The sequence below is a fragment of the Schistocerca piceifrons genome, chromosome 3 (assembly GCF_021461385.2).
Source record: "Schistocerca piceifrons isolate TAMUIC-IGC-003096 chromosome 3, iqSchPice1.1, whole genome shotgun sequence".
Lineage (NCBI taxonomy): Eukaryota > Metazoa > Arthropoda > Insecta > Orthoptera > Acrididae > Schistocerca > Schistocerca piceifrons.
In genome coordinates this window covers 343034551-343049633 of record NC_060140.1, presented here as the reverse complement: position 1 = coordinate 343049633, position 15083 = coordinate 343034551, and the positions used below count along the sequence as shown (strand labels likewise).

The following is a 15083-nucleotide window of genomic DNA, read 5'->3' as shown; positions in this document are numbered from 1 at the left end:
CTGGATCGGTGTTGATAAAAACGGCATCCTCTGCCCAGTCACGGAGGTTGCTCAATTGTGACAAGTTGGGGGATGTTTCCGTTAGCATCACGCCGCATAAGAGTCTGAACATGGTCCAGGGTATTATATTCCACCGGGATCTTCTTCTGCAGTCCGACGATGAATTACGCGCCAACCTCGAACGACGAGGTGTTCACTTCGTCCGGCGCGTCCATCGGGGTCCGAGGGATAATCAGGTCGCCACTGGTGCCTTCATCTTGGCCTTTGAGGGTGATGTCTTACCCGAAAAGGTTAAGGTGATGGTTTACCGTTGTGATGTGAAACCATATATCCCTCCTCCGATGCGGTGTTTTAAATGCTGGAAGTTCGGGCACATGTCATCTCGCTGTACTTCCAGCATGACGTGTCGGGATTGCGGACGTCCTTCGCATCCCGATACTCCATGTGCCCCGCCTCCTATCTGTGTTAACTGCGGAGAACACCATTCCCCCTGCTCGCCGGACTGTAGGATATTGCAGAAAGAACGGAAGATAATGGAATATAAGACCTTGGACCGGCTGACCTACCCCGAGGCTAGACGGAAATATGAGAGGCTCCATCCTGTGGCAATGCCGTCAACCTACGCCGCTGCTGCAACGACGGTTCTTTCGTCATCACGAATCGGCTCTAAGATCGGTCAGCATCCACCGGCCCCCTTGCTTGTGGGGGGCACTTCACACCCTGTTGCTCCTGCTCCATCTTCTTCAGGAGCAACACCCTCCCAACCTTCGGGGACATCAGCTCCTCCTTCCCAGCCGGAGAAGCGTAAGACTTCTTCGGCTGCTCTCGCCAGGAAGGGATCCCTTGGGGACCTCCCTTCGCAAGTTCCGACCATTGGAAAAGCGGACGCCCGCAAGTGGTTGAAACAACCGGCAGTCCCTGGTCGTCGGGCCTCGCGGTCGTCGTCTGTCCCTGAGACTGACCCAGTGAAGCCCATGCAGCCTGAAGCGCCGAAGGCACAGCGTGACAAGCAGAAAAAGAAGAAAGTCCCCAAGACCAACGGTAATGCGGTGGCACCGATCCCGCCGCTTCCTACAAGCTCTGCCTCTGAGGACGAGGTGGAGATTCTGGCGTCTGCTGAGGACCTCGCTCTTGCCGGTCCCGCGGACGCAATGGATGGCATTTGCACGGATGCTACATCGGAGGCAGCAGGTGACCCAGTGGCGTAATCTGCCTTCCCCGTCCCGTCACGCCTTTCCCAGCCATGGACAACACCATCCTCCAGTGGAACTGCAGCGGTTTGTTCCACCATCTAGCTGAGCTCCGCCACCTTATCAGCCTTCACCCTTTCTTCTGCATTGCTCTCCAGGAAACTTGGTTTCCAGCAATGCGAACCCCCGCCCTCCGTGGCTATCGGGGTTATTATAAGAACCGAGCAGCTTATGAAAGGGTGTCTGGTGGCGTCTGCATATATGTCCTTCACACTCTGCACAGCGAGTCTGTCCCTCTCCAGACGCCTTTAGAGGCTGTCGCTGTACGCGTGTGGACGCCACAGGCTGTTACCGTCTGCAGTCTTTACATTCCACCGGATGGTGATGTCTCGCAGCATGTCCTGGCTGCACTGGTCGCCCAATTGCCGCCACCTTTCTTGCTATTGGGCGACTTCAACGCTCATAACCCTCTGTGGGGTGGGTCAGTGGCAACAGGTCGAGGCGCCATCGTTGAGCATTTATTGTCGCAGCTCGATCTCTCGCTGTTAAATGATGGTGCCTTCACACACTTCAGTGTGGCGCATGGCACCTACTCCGCCATTGACCTTTCAATCTGTAGCCATAGCCTCTTACCGTCTGTCCAATGGAGTGTGCATGACGACCTGTGTGGTAGTGACCATTTTCCGATCATTTTGTCACTACCACAGCGCCACTCTTCTGGGTGCCCTAGCAGATGGGCTATGAATAAGGCTGACTGGGACTTGTTCTCCTCCACTGCCGCTTTTGAGCCTCTCTCTACCGATGACATTGATGCGGTGGTTCAATCGGTCACCACCGGCATCGTTACTGCCGCCGAATCTGCCATTCCCCATTCCTGTGGGTCCCCTCGGCGGAAGGCTGTGCCTTGGTGGTCGCCTGAGATCGCTGAAGCAATTAAAGATCGCCAGCGGGCGCTCCAGCGTCACAAGCGACATCCCTCCCTCGACCACCTTATCGCCTTCAAACGGCTGCGTGCGCGGGCCCGCCTCCTTATCCGCCAAGGCAAGAAGGAGTGCTGGGAGCGGTATGTGTCCACAATTGGCCTCCATGTCACTCCAGCGCAGCTCTGGGCCAAGATTCGACGCGTCTACGGCTATCGGCCACCTGTCAGCGTCCCTGCGCTCTCACTGAATGGAGCAGTTTGTACTGACTCCGACGTCATTGCAAATCGCTTAGCAGAGCATTTTGCTATGAGTTCCGCTTCTGCGAATTACCCCCAGGCCTTCCGCTCCATTAAAGAGTGGATGGAACGTCGGAGCCTTTCGTTACGCACCAACCACCCAGAATCTTACAATGCTCCATTTAGTGAGTGGGAATTTCGCAGTGCCCTCGCTGCTTGCCTGATACCGCTCCTGGGCCAGATGGCATCCACTGTCAGATGCTGAAACACCTTTCAGTGGACTGCCAGCGGCGCCTTCTCGATCTTTACAACCGTCTTTGGGTCGAGGGGGAGTTTCCGTCGCAATGGCGGGAAGGCATTGTCATCCCCGTTTTGAAACCTGGAAAGAACCCTCTGGAGGTGGACAGCTACCGTCCCATTAGCCTCACAATGTTCTTTGCAAGTTGCTTGAACGGATGGTGAGCCGGCGCTTGCATTGGGTACTGGAGTCTCGGGGCCTTCTGGCTCCATCTCAGGGTGGGTTCCGTAAAGGCCGCTCCGCCGCCGACAATCTGGTGAGCCTGGAGTCGGCCATCCGTACTGCCTTTTCCCGCCGTCAGCACCTGGTCGCTGTCTTTTTCGACATGCGGAAGGCGTACGATACGACGTGGCGTCATCACATTCTTTCTACGCTTCATGGATGGGGTCTTCGGGGTCCTCTGCCGATTTTTATCCGCAATTTTCTGTCGTGTCGTACCTTCCGCGTGCAAGTCGCGGCCTCGTATAGTTCCTCCCACGTCCAGGAGAACGGTGTGCCACAGGGTTCCGTTTTAAGTGTCTGTCTGTTTTTAATAGCTATTAACGGTCTTGCTGAGGCCGTGGGAAACTCTGTCTCCGCTTCCCTGTATGCTGACGACTTCTGCCTTTATTACAGCTCTCCTGGCATTGCAGCTGTTGAACGTCAGCTACAGGGCGCTATCCGTAGGGCGCAGTCTTGGGCTGTAGCGCATGGGTTTCAGTTTTCGGCAGCCAAGACCTGCGTTATGCATTTCTGCCGGCGACGTACTGTCCACCCGGAGCCGCAGCTTTCTCTTAACGGCGAACTTCTTTCGGTGGTGGAATCACACAGGTTTTTGGGGGTGGTTTTCGATGCCCGGTTGACTTGGCTGCCTCATATCCGGCAGCTCAAACAGACGTGTTGGCGGCATCTCAATGCACTGCGATGTTTGAGCCACACCCGCTGGGGAGCCGACCGCTCTACCCTGTTACAGCTCTACCAGGCGTTAATCCAGTCCCGTCTGGATTATGGGTGCCTGGCATATGGCTCAGCATCCCCGTCTGCGTTGCGGGTGCTGGACCCAATTCTCCACAGCGGGATACGCCTTGCCACTGGTGCTTTCCGCACCAGCCCTGTGGACAGCTTACTCGTGGAGGCAGGTGTCCCTCCACTGCGGTTCCGACGCCAACGTTTGCTAGCCGCTTATGCTGCCCATGTTCTAAGCTCGCCCGGGCATCCTAACTATCGTCTCCTGTTCCTGCCGTCAGTCGTCCATCTGCCGGAACGTCGGCCCCGGTCGGGTTGTCCGATCGCCATACGCGTCAAGGAGCTTCTCTGCGGGCTTGGGTTTTTCCCTATTCCGCCTCCTTTCCAGACGCCCCTGCGTACACCCCCGTGGTGTGTTCCTCGCCCTTGCCTTCGGCTCAACTTGGCACAGGGCTCGAAGGACTCGGTCCCTCCAGAGGCCTTCCGCCGCCGCTTTTATTCCATCCTGGCCACGTATCAGGGCTCTGGCATTGTTTACACCGACGGCTCGATGGTTGCTGGTCGAGTCGGTTATGCGCTCACTCTAGGGGACCATTCCGAACAACGTTCCTTGCCGGCTGGCTGCAGCGTTTACACTGCTGAGCTGGTCGCCATCTTTCGAGCCCTAGAGTATATCCGCTCCTGCTCAGGTGAGTCCTTCGTTATCTGTAGCGATTCCCTGAGCAGTTTACGAGCACTCGACCAGTGTTTTCCTCGTTCCCGTCTGGTGATGGCTATCCATGAGTCCCTGCATACTCTTGCGCGTTGCGGCCGCTCTGCGGTCTTCGTGTGGACCCCAGGCCATGTTGGGATCCCCGGCAACGAGAATGTTGACCGGCTGGCGAAAGAGGCGACTAGTGCACCATCTCTGGACGTTGGCCTCCCGGAGACAGATTTGCGAGCGTTCCTACGCCGCAAAATTCTGGACCTTTGGGACACTGAATGGCGCGCCCTGCCTTCACGCAACAAACTTCGGGCCATCAAGGGGGCTACCGGTGTGTGGCGCTCCTCCTTGCGGGTCTCTCGCAAGGAGTCTGTTGTCCTCTGCCGGCTGCGCATTGGGCACACTCGGCTTACGCACGGCCACTTATTGCGCCGTGAGGACGCGCCTCTATGTCGCTGCGGCTCCGTTTTATCCGTGGTTCATGTTTTATTGGAGTGTCCGTTTTTAGCTGCGCTCAGGCAGTCGTTCGCACTGCCTGACTCGCTCCCTGCCCTTTTAACTGATGACTCGGCTATGGCTGACTTAGTTTTACGTTTTATTCGGGCAGGGGGTTTTTATTCTTTAATCTGAGTGTTTCTGTTTTTATCTTCTTGTTTTGTGTTGATTCTGGCCTTTGGCCTCCGGTTTTAAACTGATTTTTTAATGTGTTTCAAGTGGTTGGCTTTTCCTTTTTTATTTCCATGGTCGGCCAACCACCGTCACACTCTGTGTGCTTTTAGTTCGTTTTGTCTGGTCTTTGTCTCAGTTTCTCTTGTTCAGTGTCGTCTGTGCTCTATTCTGTTACTCGTATTTTATTATCTGTATGTGTTTTTTTTAGTACTTGGACAAAGGGACCGATGACCGTAGCAGTCTGGTCCCTTTAATCCCCCCAAACCAACCAACCAATCAGTCTCGCTCATTCACCATCTCTTGGGCGAGGACATCTTCCTGAATGTGTTTTCCACCATGCATTATGCAGTGTCGCTTTCTGCGTCGATGATGACCATGGACGTCTTTGCACCTGATATCCAGCACGTTAGCCAGTCAATTGTGATGGGGCTGCCATGTATTCTTTTGGTTGTAGCCCCCTGACCGCACAGGGATCACGCTTCTGATGCCTGTGCCATTGACTACCCATGTATGCCAAGGGGTAGATGCCCGTCCCCCTGGGGCATCAGGACTCCTGCCAGATGGCCTTTGCTGTGGCTGGGTGGCGCCCGTGGAGAGGGCCCCTGGTCGGAGTGGGTGGCATAAGGGCGGATGACATGTGATGAAGCGTAGTCCGTCACCTCTTGCTGGTGATGAAACACCAGCAGTCCTTAAGCGTTCACGAGCTCAATTCAACGCACAGAAGTACAGCCCCAAATTGTTCCCCTCCCTGGCCACACCGTGGGAGGAACCTCAGGCTAAGGATGACAGCGGATCTTATTCACCCCGGTACCTTGTATTTTAGAGAGCTGATGGGGAATTTTTCTTGATGATGAAGCCTCAAGTTTTTGTTGAGCATATAGAGGACAAGTTTGGGGAGATGGAGGGATTGTCCAAAATGAGATCTGGGTCAGTCTTGATCAGAACATCATCCTTTGCCCACTCACAGACATTACTCGCTTGTGACAAGCTGGGGGATGTTTCCGTAACCATCACGCCCCATAAGATATTAAATATGGTCCAGTGTTTCATTTTTCACAGGGACCTTCTTTTGCAGTCTGACAATGAGCTGCGGGCCAATTTAGAGCAGCAAGGTGTACATTTTGTCCGCCATGTCCACTGGGGTCCCAAAGATAACCATGTTGCCACGAGTGCCTTCATCCTGGCCTTCGAGGGTGTTACATTGCCTGAGGAGGTCCAGGTGATAGTCTACCGCTGTGATGTAAAGCCTTATATCCCTCCCCCGATGCAGTGCTTTAAGTGCTGGAAGTTCGGCCATATGTCTACCCACTGTGCTTCCAGCGTCACATGTCGAGATTGTGGATGTCCATCACATCCCAATACTCCATGTGCCCTGCCTCCCATCTGTGTCAGCTGTGGAGAGCACTATTCACCCTGCTCGTCAGACTGCAGGATTCTCCAGAAAGAAAGGAAAATCGTGAAGTATAAGACCCGACTGACCTACACTGAGGCTAAGAGAAAATTTGAACACCTGCATCCTGTATGCATGACATCATCTTACACCTGCTACAACAGTTCTGGCACCATCAGCTCTGCCAACCCCATCACGTCCCAGAGCTGGAAGACTACACCTGCCCCCTCGATGGTAGGGAGCATTCCCCCCCTCCCCCGACAATCGGGGACACCCATCCCCACTTCTAAGCTGGAGAAGTGTAAGTCTTCTTCGGCTTCTCTTGCTAGGAAGGGGTCCCTTGGATTACTCCCTTCCCAGGAGCTCAAAAGCAGCTGGTCATAGGGCTTCACGCTCATCCTCAGTCCCGGAGACTGAGCTAGTGAAGTCCTCGCAGCCAGGGAAACCCAAGGAGCAGTGAGGGAAATCCAAAAAGAAGAGCCCTAAGACCAAAGAAATTGCGGTGTCACCCACACCGCCACTACCTACAAGCTCTGCGTCTGAGGATGGGGGTGGAGATTCTGGTGTCCACTGAGGACCTAGATCTTGCCAAACCCTCAGACACAATGGAGTACACTGTCCCACTTTGACTGCCCAGCGATGAAATCTTGGGGTACCAGACTTGTTGTCGCTCATTTTACCTAACAACGCCTCATTGGCTGATTTAGTTTTACGTTTTATTTGTGAGGGTGGGTTTTATCATTTGATCTAAGTTTTAGCTCATGTCCTTTGTCCCTCTGGGTCCTCCACCATAGTGCTTTTAGGGTGGAGGGTTTAATGTGTTGCAGAGTGGCTGGCTTTTCCTCTTTATTCACCGTGCAGCTGCTACAGTCACAGGTTCGAATCCTGCCTCGGGCATGGATATGTGTGATGTCCTTAGGTTAGTTAGGTTTAAGTAGTTCTAAGTCTATCGGACTGATGACCTCAGATGTTAAGTCCCATAGTGCTTAGAGCCATTTGAACCTTTTTATTGTCGTGGCCGGCCAGCCACTGTAGTCTGATTTCTTGTTTTACTCTCTTCTGTTTCTAGTGTCTCTCTGTTGTTTCCTTGTCCTCTTTTGTTCCTTTTAGTGTTCATTGCCTTTCTTTCATTCTTGTGGTTTTTCCTTTATGTCCATTTTGTGTTATATGTCTCGTCTGTTTTATTCTCACACTTGTGGCGTTGTTTTATTAGGAACAAGGGACCGATGGCCTCGTAGTTTGGTCCCTCCCCCCCTATTTTAAACCAACTAACCAACCAATCACCCCTCTTAACCCACTCTCACCCTGCCCCAACCTCCCTCTCCCCCAAACCTCCTTCCCCCCTCCTCCCTGCCCCTATATCCACCCTTGCTCCCCCTCCCTTCCCTCCCCCCCTCTCTTTCCTCACCACGTCTCCCCCTGCTCCCTTCCCTCCCCTTCACTTCTGCTCCCTCTCTCCCACTCCCTCGTTTTTGTGGCCTAAAGCTTCACAATATGAGACTTGTCACAACTGAGTAATGTAGCTTTCTTTAGTTCATATCATTCTGTAGAATATATAAACAATTTTATTTTCTTCAATACTTCAAAAGTGCCAAATACTGCTTCACTTCAGATGTAGTCAGCATTGCATGAAAACCTAATTCCCTAGTGTAATAGCCTTTCATTCTGTCCATTGATAATGATGTACAAATGATTTTTTTCACATTATGACTTACTTGCATAAACAAAGAACTTGCTGGGTAACAAATGTGCAAACTGCTATAATTTTTGCTGAGAGATGAGCCTAACTTAAGTTTTCCTTTTACACGATTTTGTGGGGGGGGGGGGGGGAGTGAAAATGGGTGCATGTGCGCATGAGTGCATGGGAGAGGGGGGGGGGGGGAGTGAGGACGATGGCGATGAATGGAAGAAGGCATTCAAATAACATCCCGAGTGTTTTCTTACCAACAGTTTATGAGATATTCGAAAGATTCCTTGGCAGCCATGATCCATTAGCAACTGGCACTCTGTAAAATCTATAAAGATCCCATTTGATGAATTTTCCATCTAGATTAAAGCTGTACCAAATATGCCTCAAACATCATCATATGTCTTTCAAAGAAAATCAGTTTACTAGTTGAACATTCAGGCAAACTTCATAGCACAAGACAAGGCTTCAGTCTTTCAAAAGTTCTGTACCTTGCTCAGTAGCATCCTCTGAGAGATGATAAGAATAACTCACTGTCAATACATCATATTCTTGGTTTTTGGTAATAATTTTAATAGAAAACATCTTATAAATATTTTTTTTTTTTTTTTTTTTTTTTTTTTTTTTTTTTTTTTTTTTTTTTGCAGGTTTGAGGAAGCTGGTGGACAAGTCAAAAACAAACTTCTGAGCAGCTTTAATGATGTTTCTGGTGACTTTGATATTGTTGTTAACTGCCTTGGTTTGGGAGCAAAATATTTGTGCTCTGATCATAATATGGTACCCATCAGAGGCCAGGTTCTCAAGGTATAAAATATAAATGAAGTATCTTTATTTCTTAGAAATTAGGTGTTTTTTATACCATTGCAGTACTTGATTAAACCTTCACTGCAGCAGATCGCTGTACTGCTTGCCAAATGCAGGTGCTATTGCTGAGAGACAGCATTCCAACCAATATGAAATATTTATCATCCAATTTTTTGAAAGCTATTCAGTGAAAAATTTTGATTTTTGCACATCTTTCAATCTGATATCCTCACTCAATAAAGAACGGAATTTCTTTTCATTATCCATCATACTTACTGCACTGCATCAGATTAAGTAAAACATTGCAAACAATTTTAAAGATTTTGCAGATGTAAAAACACATTGCTTTTTAGCTCGTACACTTCTGTGAATGAAATGTAGATAAGATATTGAAATATTATTTTAAACTGAGATGAGATTGATATCTCACTTCGTTCTCAAGTTATTGAATTTAGTATCTGATAGATGGTCGCGTGTGACATACCCATTCCTGTCCATACACATAGCAAATCACGTGGTATTAACAATCACCATATCTCATATACAATACCAAAGAAGGAAAGTTGCTACTCACCATATAGCTGAGATGCTTGCTGAGTCGCGATAGGCACAGCAAAAAAATTTACACAATTATAGCTGTCAGCCATTAAGGCCTTTGTCAGCAGTAGACACACACCACACACACACACACACACACACACACACACACACACACACACACACACACACACACCTGCAGTCTCAGATGTCCCCTAACCACAAGCGCGTACGGACGTGACTCGCGCACGCTCCCGCAACTACGGTCTTTTTGTCGGTTCTATCGGGAACAATCATGCCAGTGAACTAAAAAACAGTGATCAGTGATGGATAATAGTGAAGTGAAGCAGTCCTACAACATTTTCTCGTGTTTCGACTAGAGAAATAGTGCAATTAGTGACTTCGCGGGCACATTTACAGCATGTCGGACCTCATCAAAGGTATTTCACTACAACTAACATCCACAAACACTACTAATACGATTAGGAATGCTTGACATTACTAACATTACTAACCGCAGTGCTGTGAAAGTGTTAAAAACAATATAAAAGGAAAGTTACCGTGTGACGAATCATCAAAGTAACGTATGGTAGAATTTTTCTCCGTAATAAGACGGTAAATATCCACCAAACTCATGATAACATGTTAGAACAGTGAAGGGTAGTTTCCAAAAGCGTCCCGAATAAAAAAAAAACTGATAATAACGGACTTAGACAAAAAACGAAGACTAACATATGGTAGCAAATCTCGCAGAAAAGACTAGCTTAATATGAAGAAAACCAGTGTGAACAATACTCATACAGTGAAGGGAAACGAGCATAATTCTGAATTATAGACATATTATAGGTAAAAGTCATAAACTGTCGAAAGTGAGGAAAATTGATTACGAGTAACGTAAAGCAATACGCCGAGCGACGGAACGCAAAGTCCCGAGAGTAGGTCGCAGTGCGCCAGCTGACATGCACTACGCTTGAGTTTCGCAAATAGGCCAAATTGCGCTGGCCACAGCGAACTGGTTTTGCTAAGCACGACTCGTGTTTCCACGCCCAACTGCGGGAGTCAGCAGCTTACGCGAGCTCACAGTCCCCACTTGGTCCCGCGAACCATGTGGCTGGCTGACGTGCGGAGCTGACCGCGGCACTCAGTGTCGATCGGACATCGCCGGCGAAGCCACCCAGCCCACATTCGACCTCGCTCTGTGACTTATCGCTTTTGGGACTTACGTGTCACAATGTGGTGCCGCACACACAATACACACCAAATAAAGGTCACTCTTTAAGAACTAAAACGCACATCCGCAATCCTGGATCAAGCACGCCAACTAGGTGGTGCTAACACTACACCCAAGTCCACGAAAGGGACACTTAGTAGAGCGCAGAGCAGCACCAGTTGCAAAGTATCGCCTATAGGCATGGCGCCTGGTGCCCACGAATATGCCATCATGTCACCAAGCCAGAAGATCGCTGCAGTTGACGAGCTATTAAATGACACTGGGGCGGAATTAAAGGACAAACATGTATCGAGTAGTGTACTGAATACAATAAGGAATAAAATATTCCCTTTGGCTTTCCAACTCACGTCAGCAGAAGCAAAGGTCGAGCTGCTGCAAGAGCAGTACAAAGATCTACTGCGCGAACTTCAGCACTCAGCTGACCCAGTTAAAGGACCTTAGAATTGAGTCTCTCACAGAACAGGTCAACAAACTCAAAGACAATACAAAGCTCGCTGAAATAAAGCAAGAGCTCAGGGACCACATTAGGGTCCCATCTCCGGCCATCCTGATTTAGGTTTTCCGTGATTTCCCTAAATTGTTCCAGGCAAATGCCGGGATGGTTCCTTTGAAAGGGCACGGCCGATTTCCTTCCCAATCCTTCCCTAACCCGAGCTTGCACTCCGTCTCTAATGACCTCGTTGTCGACGGGACGTTAAACACTACCCACCACCACCACCACCACCACCATCATATTAGGGATCTGACAGGAAAGGTTACTGAACAGGCACAGCAACAGGCCAAGACACTAACATACGCTGCGGCACTCTCCACCACACCCAAAGAACATAAACGCATTGAGGTGGCAAAAGCCAAGCAGGCAACCACTCTCTTCATAAAGTCTACCAACAACCAAGACACGACAACAATAAAGCAAACGTTGACAAAAAACATCAACCCAAGACGAGACAACCTACACATTAAGTCAATAAGAAACACTAAGACAGCTGTGATTGTCGAAGCAGCAACACAGGAGGACTGTAGGAAAATAATAGAAAAGACAAAAGATATTGAGAATATCGCATGTGAGGGGCCCAGAAAGCGGCAAACCTTGGTGATAGTCTATCGAGCGACAGACACTACCTCGGGTAGAGAATTTCTTGAGTGTCTATCCGACCAAAATCTCAGTGACGATTTCACAAAAGACGAATTCGACAAAGACATGAAAATCGGATTCCGCACAGGGCCCAAAGGAAAGGGATACAACCATCAAGTGTTGGAAGTCACACCCATAATTTATTGGTGCCTCACCAAAAAAGGAAGGGTGTACATAGACTTCCAATCCCTATCTGTGAAAGACTTTACGCCAGTAAGCCAGTGTTACAACTGTTGTGACCTTGGCCATACAACCAAAGCCTCCGCAGACACAGGTACGGCCTGTTCAAGGTGTGGCAAAAAGGGCCACAAACGCGCAGACTGTCGAGCATCAGATCCCATCGATTGCATTCCGTGCAGAAACAGAAACCGAATTTGCAATAAGAGCAGGGGTGGCGTCTGCCAGACCTACCAACAGCTGCTTGATAGACTAATTGACAATACTGACTATGGCAACTGAACACCCCCCTGAGTCAACCAACATGCTCCATAAATTAACCCCTGAAAACAAGATCATACAAGTCACCATCCACCAAGCACAGAAACCATCTACGTGCAATACTCTGGCATAAGAGGCAAAAACTATTACCTGACGACTACCCCAACAATGGTCACATTCCAGGCTTGATACAAAATATAAACCTGGAGGACAGCCATCATGCAATCACTGAATACATAGACAACCTAACACTCACAGGACAAATGTCACCAGAAGCCGCCAAACTAATCAAAAGGCAAATAATGTACTGGATGACATTCCAGATGACACTTATGAACAGGATAGACGAACTCGAAGACGAACTACTGAGAATAGACATGATAACCCCAAATCCTGATACCGACAGACCAGAAAACCATACCACACCATACAAAATCATGACAGAGAAAATTAAGAGCCCTCTGGTTCTGGGAACGCTGCGACAGGAGGATGGTGAGATGACTAAGGGCTGGAGACGCACAGCGGAGTTCCTGCTGAGCGAACTCCTGCCTGACGACATCGCAGACACACACACACACCACAACATGTAGCACTGAGACGCGAAGTAGACACAGTATACATCACACCAACCGTCACCTGTCCATTTGCGCGGGAAGAAGTGGCGACAGCGATCTCAGAACTCAAAAACAAAAAGGCACCTGGACCGGATGGTATCCACTCTGAGGTACTGAAACAAATTGCACCGCAGATCACTCTGTTTCTCACAACATTGTTAAACGATGCATTAAGGCTGGGCTGTGTGCCTGCAGTGTGGAAGACCTCAAAGGCGGTTATCATCAAAAAGGCTCCAGACAAAGACCCATCAGACCCCATGTCATACAGACCAATTTGCCTTACCAATACACTCAGTAAAGTACAAGAAAAACTACTCTGCAAAAGACTACAAGCACACCGAACACTATGGGGACTGACACCACACCAATACGGCTTCAGGGAAGGGAAATCTACAGACGACACAATTAACAGAGCACTCCAAATAGTACACAACACACCCTCCAAACACACACTTGCAATTATGATAGACATCTCAGGTGCCTTCGATAACCTCTGGTGGCCGGCCTTGTTCAAGAGGCTCAGACACCTGCAGGTACCGGAGTCTCTGTATAATAGTTTCATGGGCTACTGCAGAGACAGAACGGTCGTTTGGCAATTGGTCAACCAGAAAGTGATTGAACGAATTACACAAGGTCGGTCTGCGGCCCCATCTTCTGGGACATAGTTATAGAACCGCTCCTACAGCTACTAGACGAGCACATCTTGACAGATTGAGTTCTCGCTTATGCTGATGATCTACTCGTCATAGTTTCAGCAAACAACTGTGCCCAGCTAGAAGAAAGAGCCAATGGAACACTTAGGACAATAACCCAATTGTGCACAGATAATAAATTAAAGATAGCAGGAAACAAAACAACTTATACATTGCTAAAGGGTATCCTGCGCTGGAACCCAATAGTCAAAGACTAGCAGTCACATGCGATCTAGGAGTATACATTGATGAACGATTGAACTTCCACGAACACATGCGAATATGCACAAACAAAGCAGAAAAGATACTACCCAAACTGGCTAGGTTAAATTCGGAACAATTCAGACTATCCCTGTCAGTGACACGAACATACCATTGTGCTCTCTTGGAGTCAGTACTATGCTTTGCTGCCAGTACGTGGACCCACAGGTTAAATCTCTCAATCAACAGAACCATTGTACGTCGATGCCAAAGAAGTGTTCTACTTCGACTAACAGGGGCATTCAGCACATCATCAAATGACACACTATGTGTCATCATGGGAATCTTCCCCATAGATATCACTATCAGGTACCGCGCAGCAATGTACTGGCTTAGGATGGGGAGAATAGACCAGGTTCGGCAGATCACTGGTGTACCGATTGAGACAACATGCCAACTCAGAGCATGGCAAGTGGATACGTGGCAGAGTGAGTGGGCCAACAGCGATAAGGGCCGCTGTGTATACAACTTCTTCCCTGACATCCGGGAAAGACTAAAACTAAAACATATTGATCCCAGCTGCGGTATGGTACATTTCATCACAGGACATGGCCCTTATCCCACGCACCTGAACCGCGTGAGTCTGCAGCAAACTAATAGATGCACATGCGGGGAAGAAGGTTCCCCTGAACATACTGTCTTCTTCTGCGGACAACGCACGAACATAAGACAAACAGTACACATAAATCGCCTGAACACAGAACAAACTAATGGACGAAATCTCGAAGATCCAACAAATAGAATACTTGCACAACAGACCCTACCGAAGGCAAGTCGGTCCAAACAGACGTCACGATGCCCAGTGGGACACAGATATGATTAGCACCATGAGTGATGAAGAAGAAACAGATACAGATCATGGCACCAACACAGATCTTGAAGCGTCCAACACGGATGATCCATAGTGTCAACCAAGTCAAATTCAAAGAACAGAGTGGAACAACCGACAAGAGGTGCACAAGTCACACACAATCCTAAAAACAGGTTGCACCTTATATGTAAATGGTTAACAGCATCTCCATGTCTAATAAGAGCTTAAAGCTAGGTACCTCTTCAAGGGACCTACGCCTTCCGTTAAGAGGCAGCGCACAGTCTGGATGGAAGGATCTTAATTGTGGTCCCTCTCTTTTGAACCCAACCCGACGGATACCTATGGTAGATTGGGGCAAACCACCGTTCAGGCTGTGTTGCTGGCGGGGCCGGAAGGTGCTAACTGCCACACCACGTATCATTGTAAGTCTCATTGGCTCAGCGTGAACTGTTTGTACAACCAACCTACACAGCCTATACCTCAACCTCCACTACACTAATGACTTCTGATCTGAAGCTT

General features: G+C 49.1%; 1 protein-coding gene across 5 annotated transcripts in view; it reads left to right on the top strand.

Annotated features, from left to right (window-relative positions):
• Positions 1-15083, top strand: part of LOC124787714 (D-aspartate oxidase) — a 259599-nt gene that overhangs the window by 216690 nt on the left and 27826 nt on the right. For all 5 annotated transcript variants that reach the window (XM_047254556.1, XM_047254559.1, XM_047254557.1 and 2 more), the window contains exon 5: positions 8689-8845. In XM_047254556.1, the coding sequence (XP_047110512.1) occupies positions 8689-8845 (157 nt within the window). The remainder of the gene's footprint in view (positions 1-8688; positions 8846-15083) is intronic.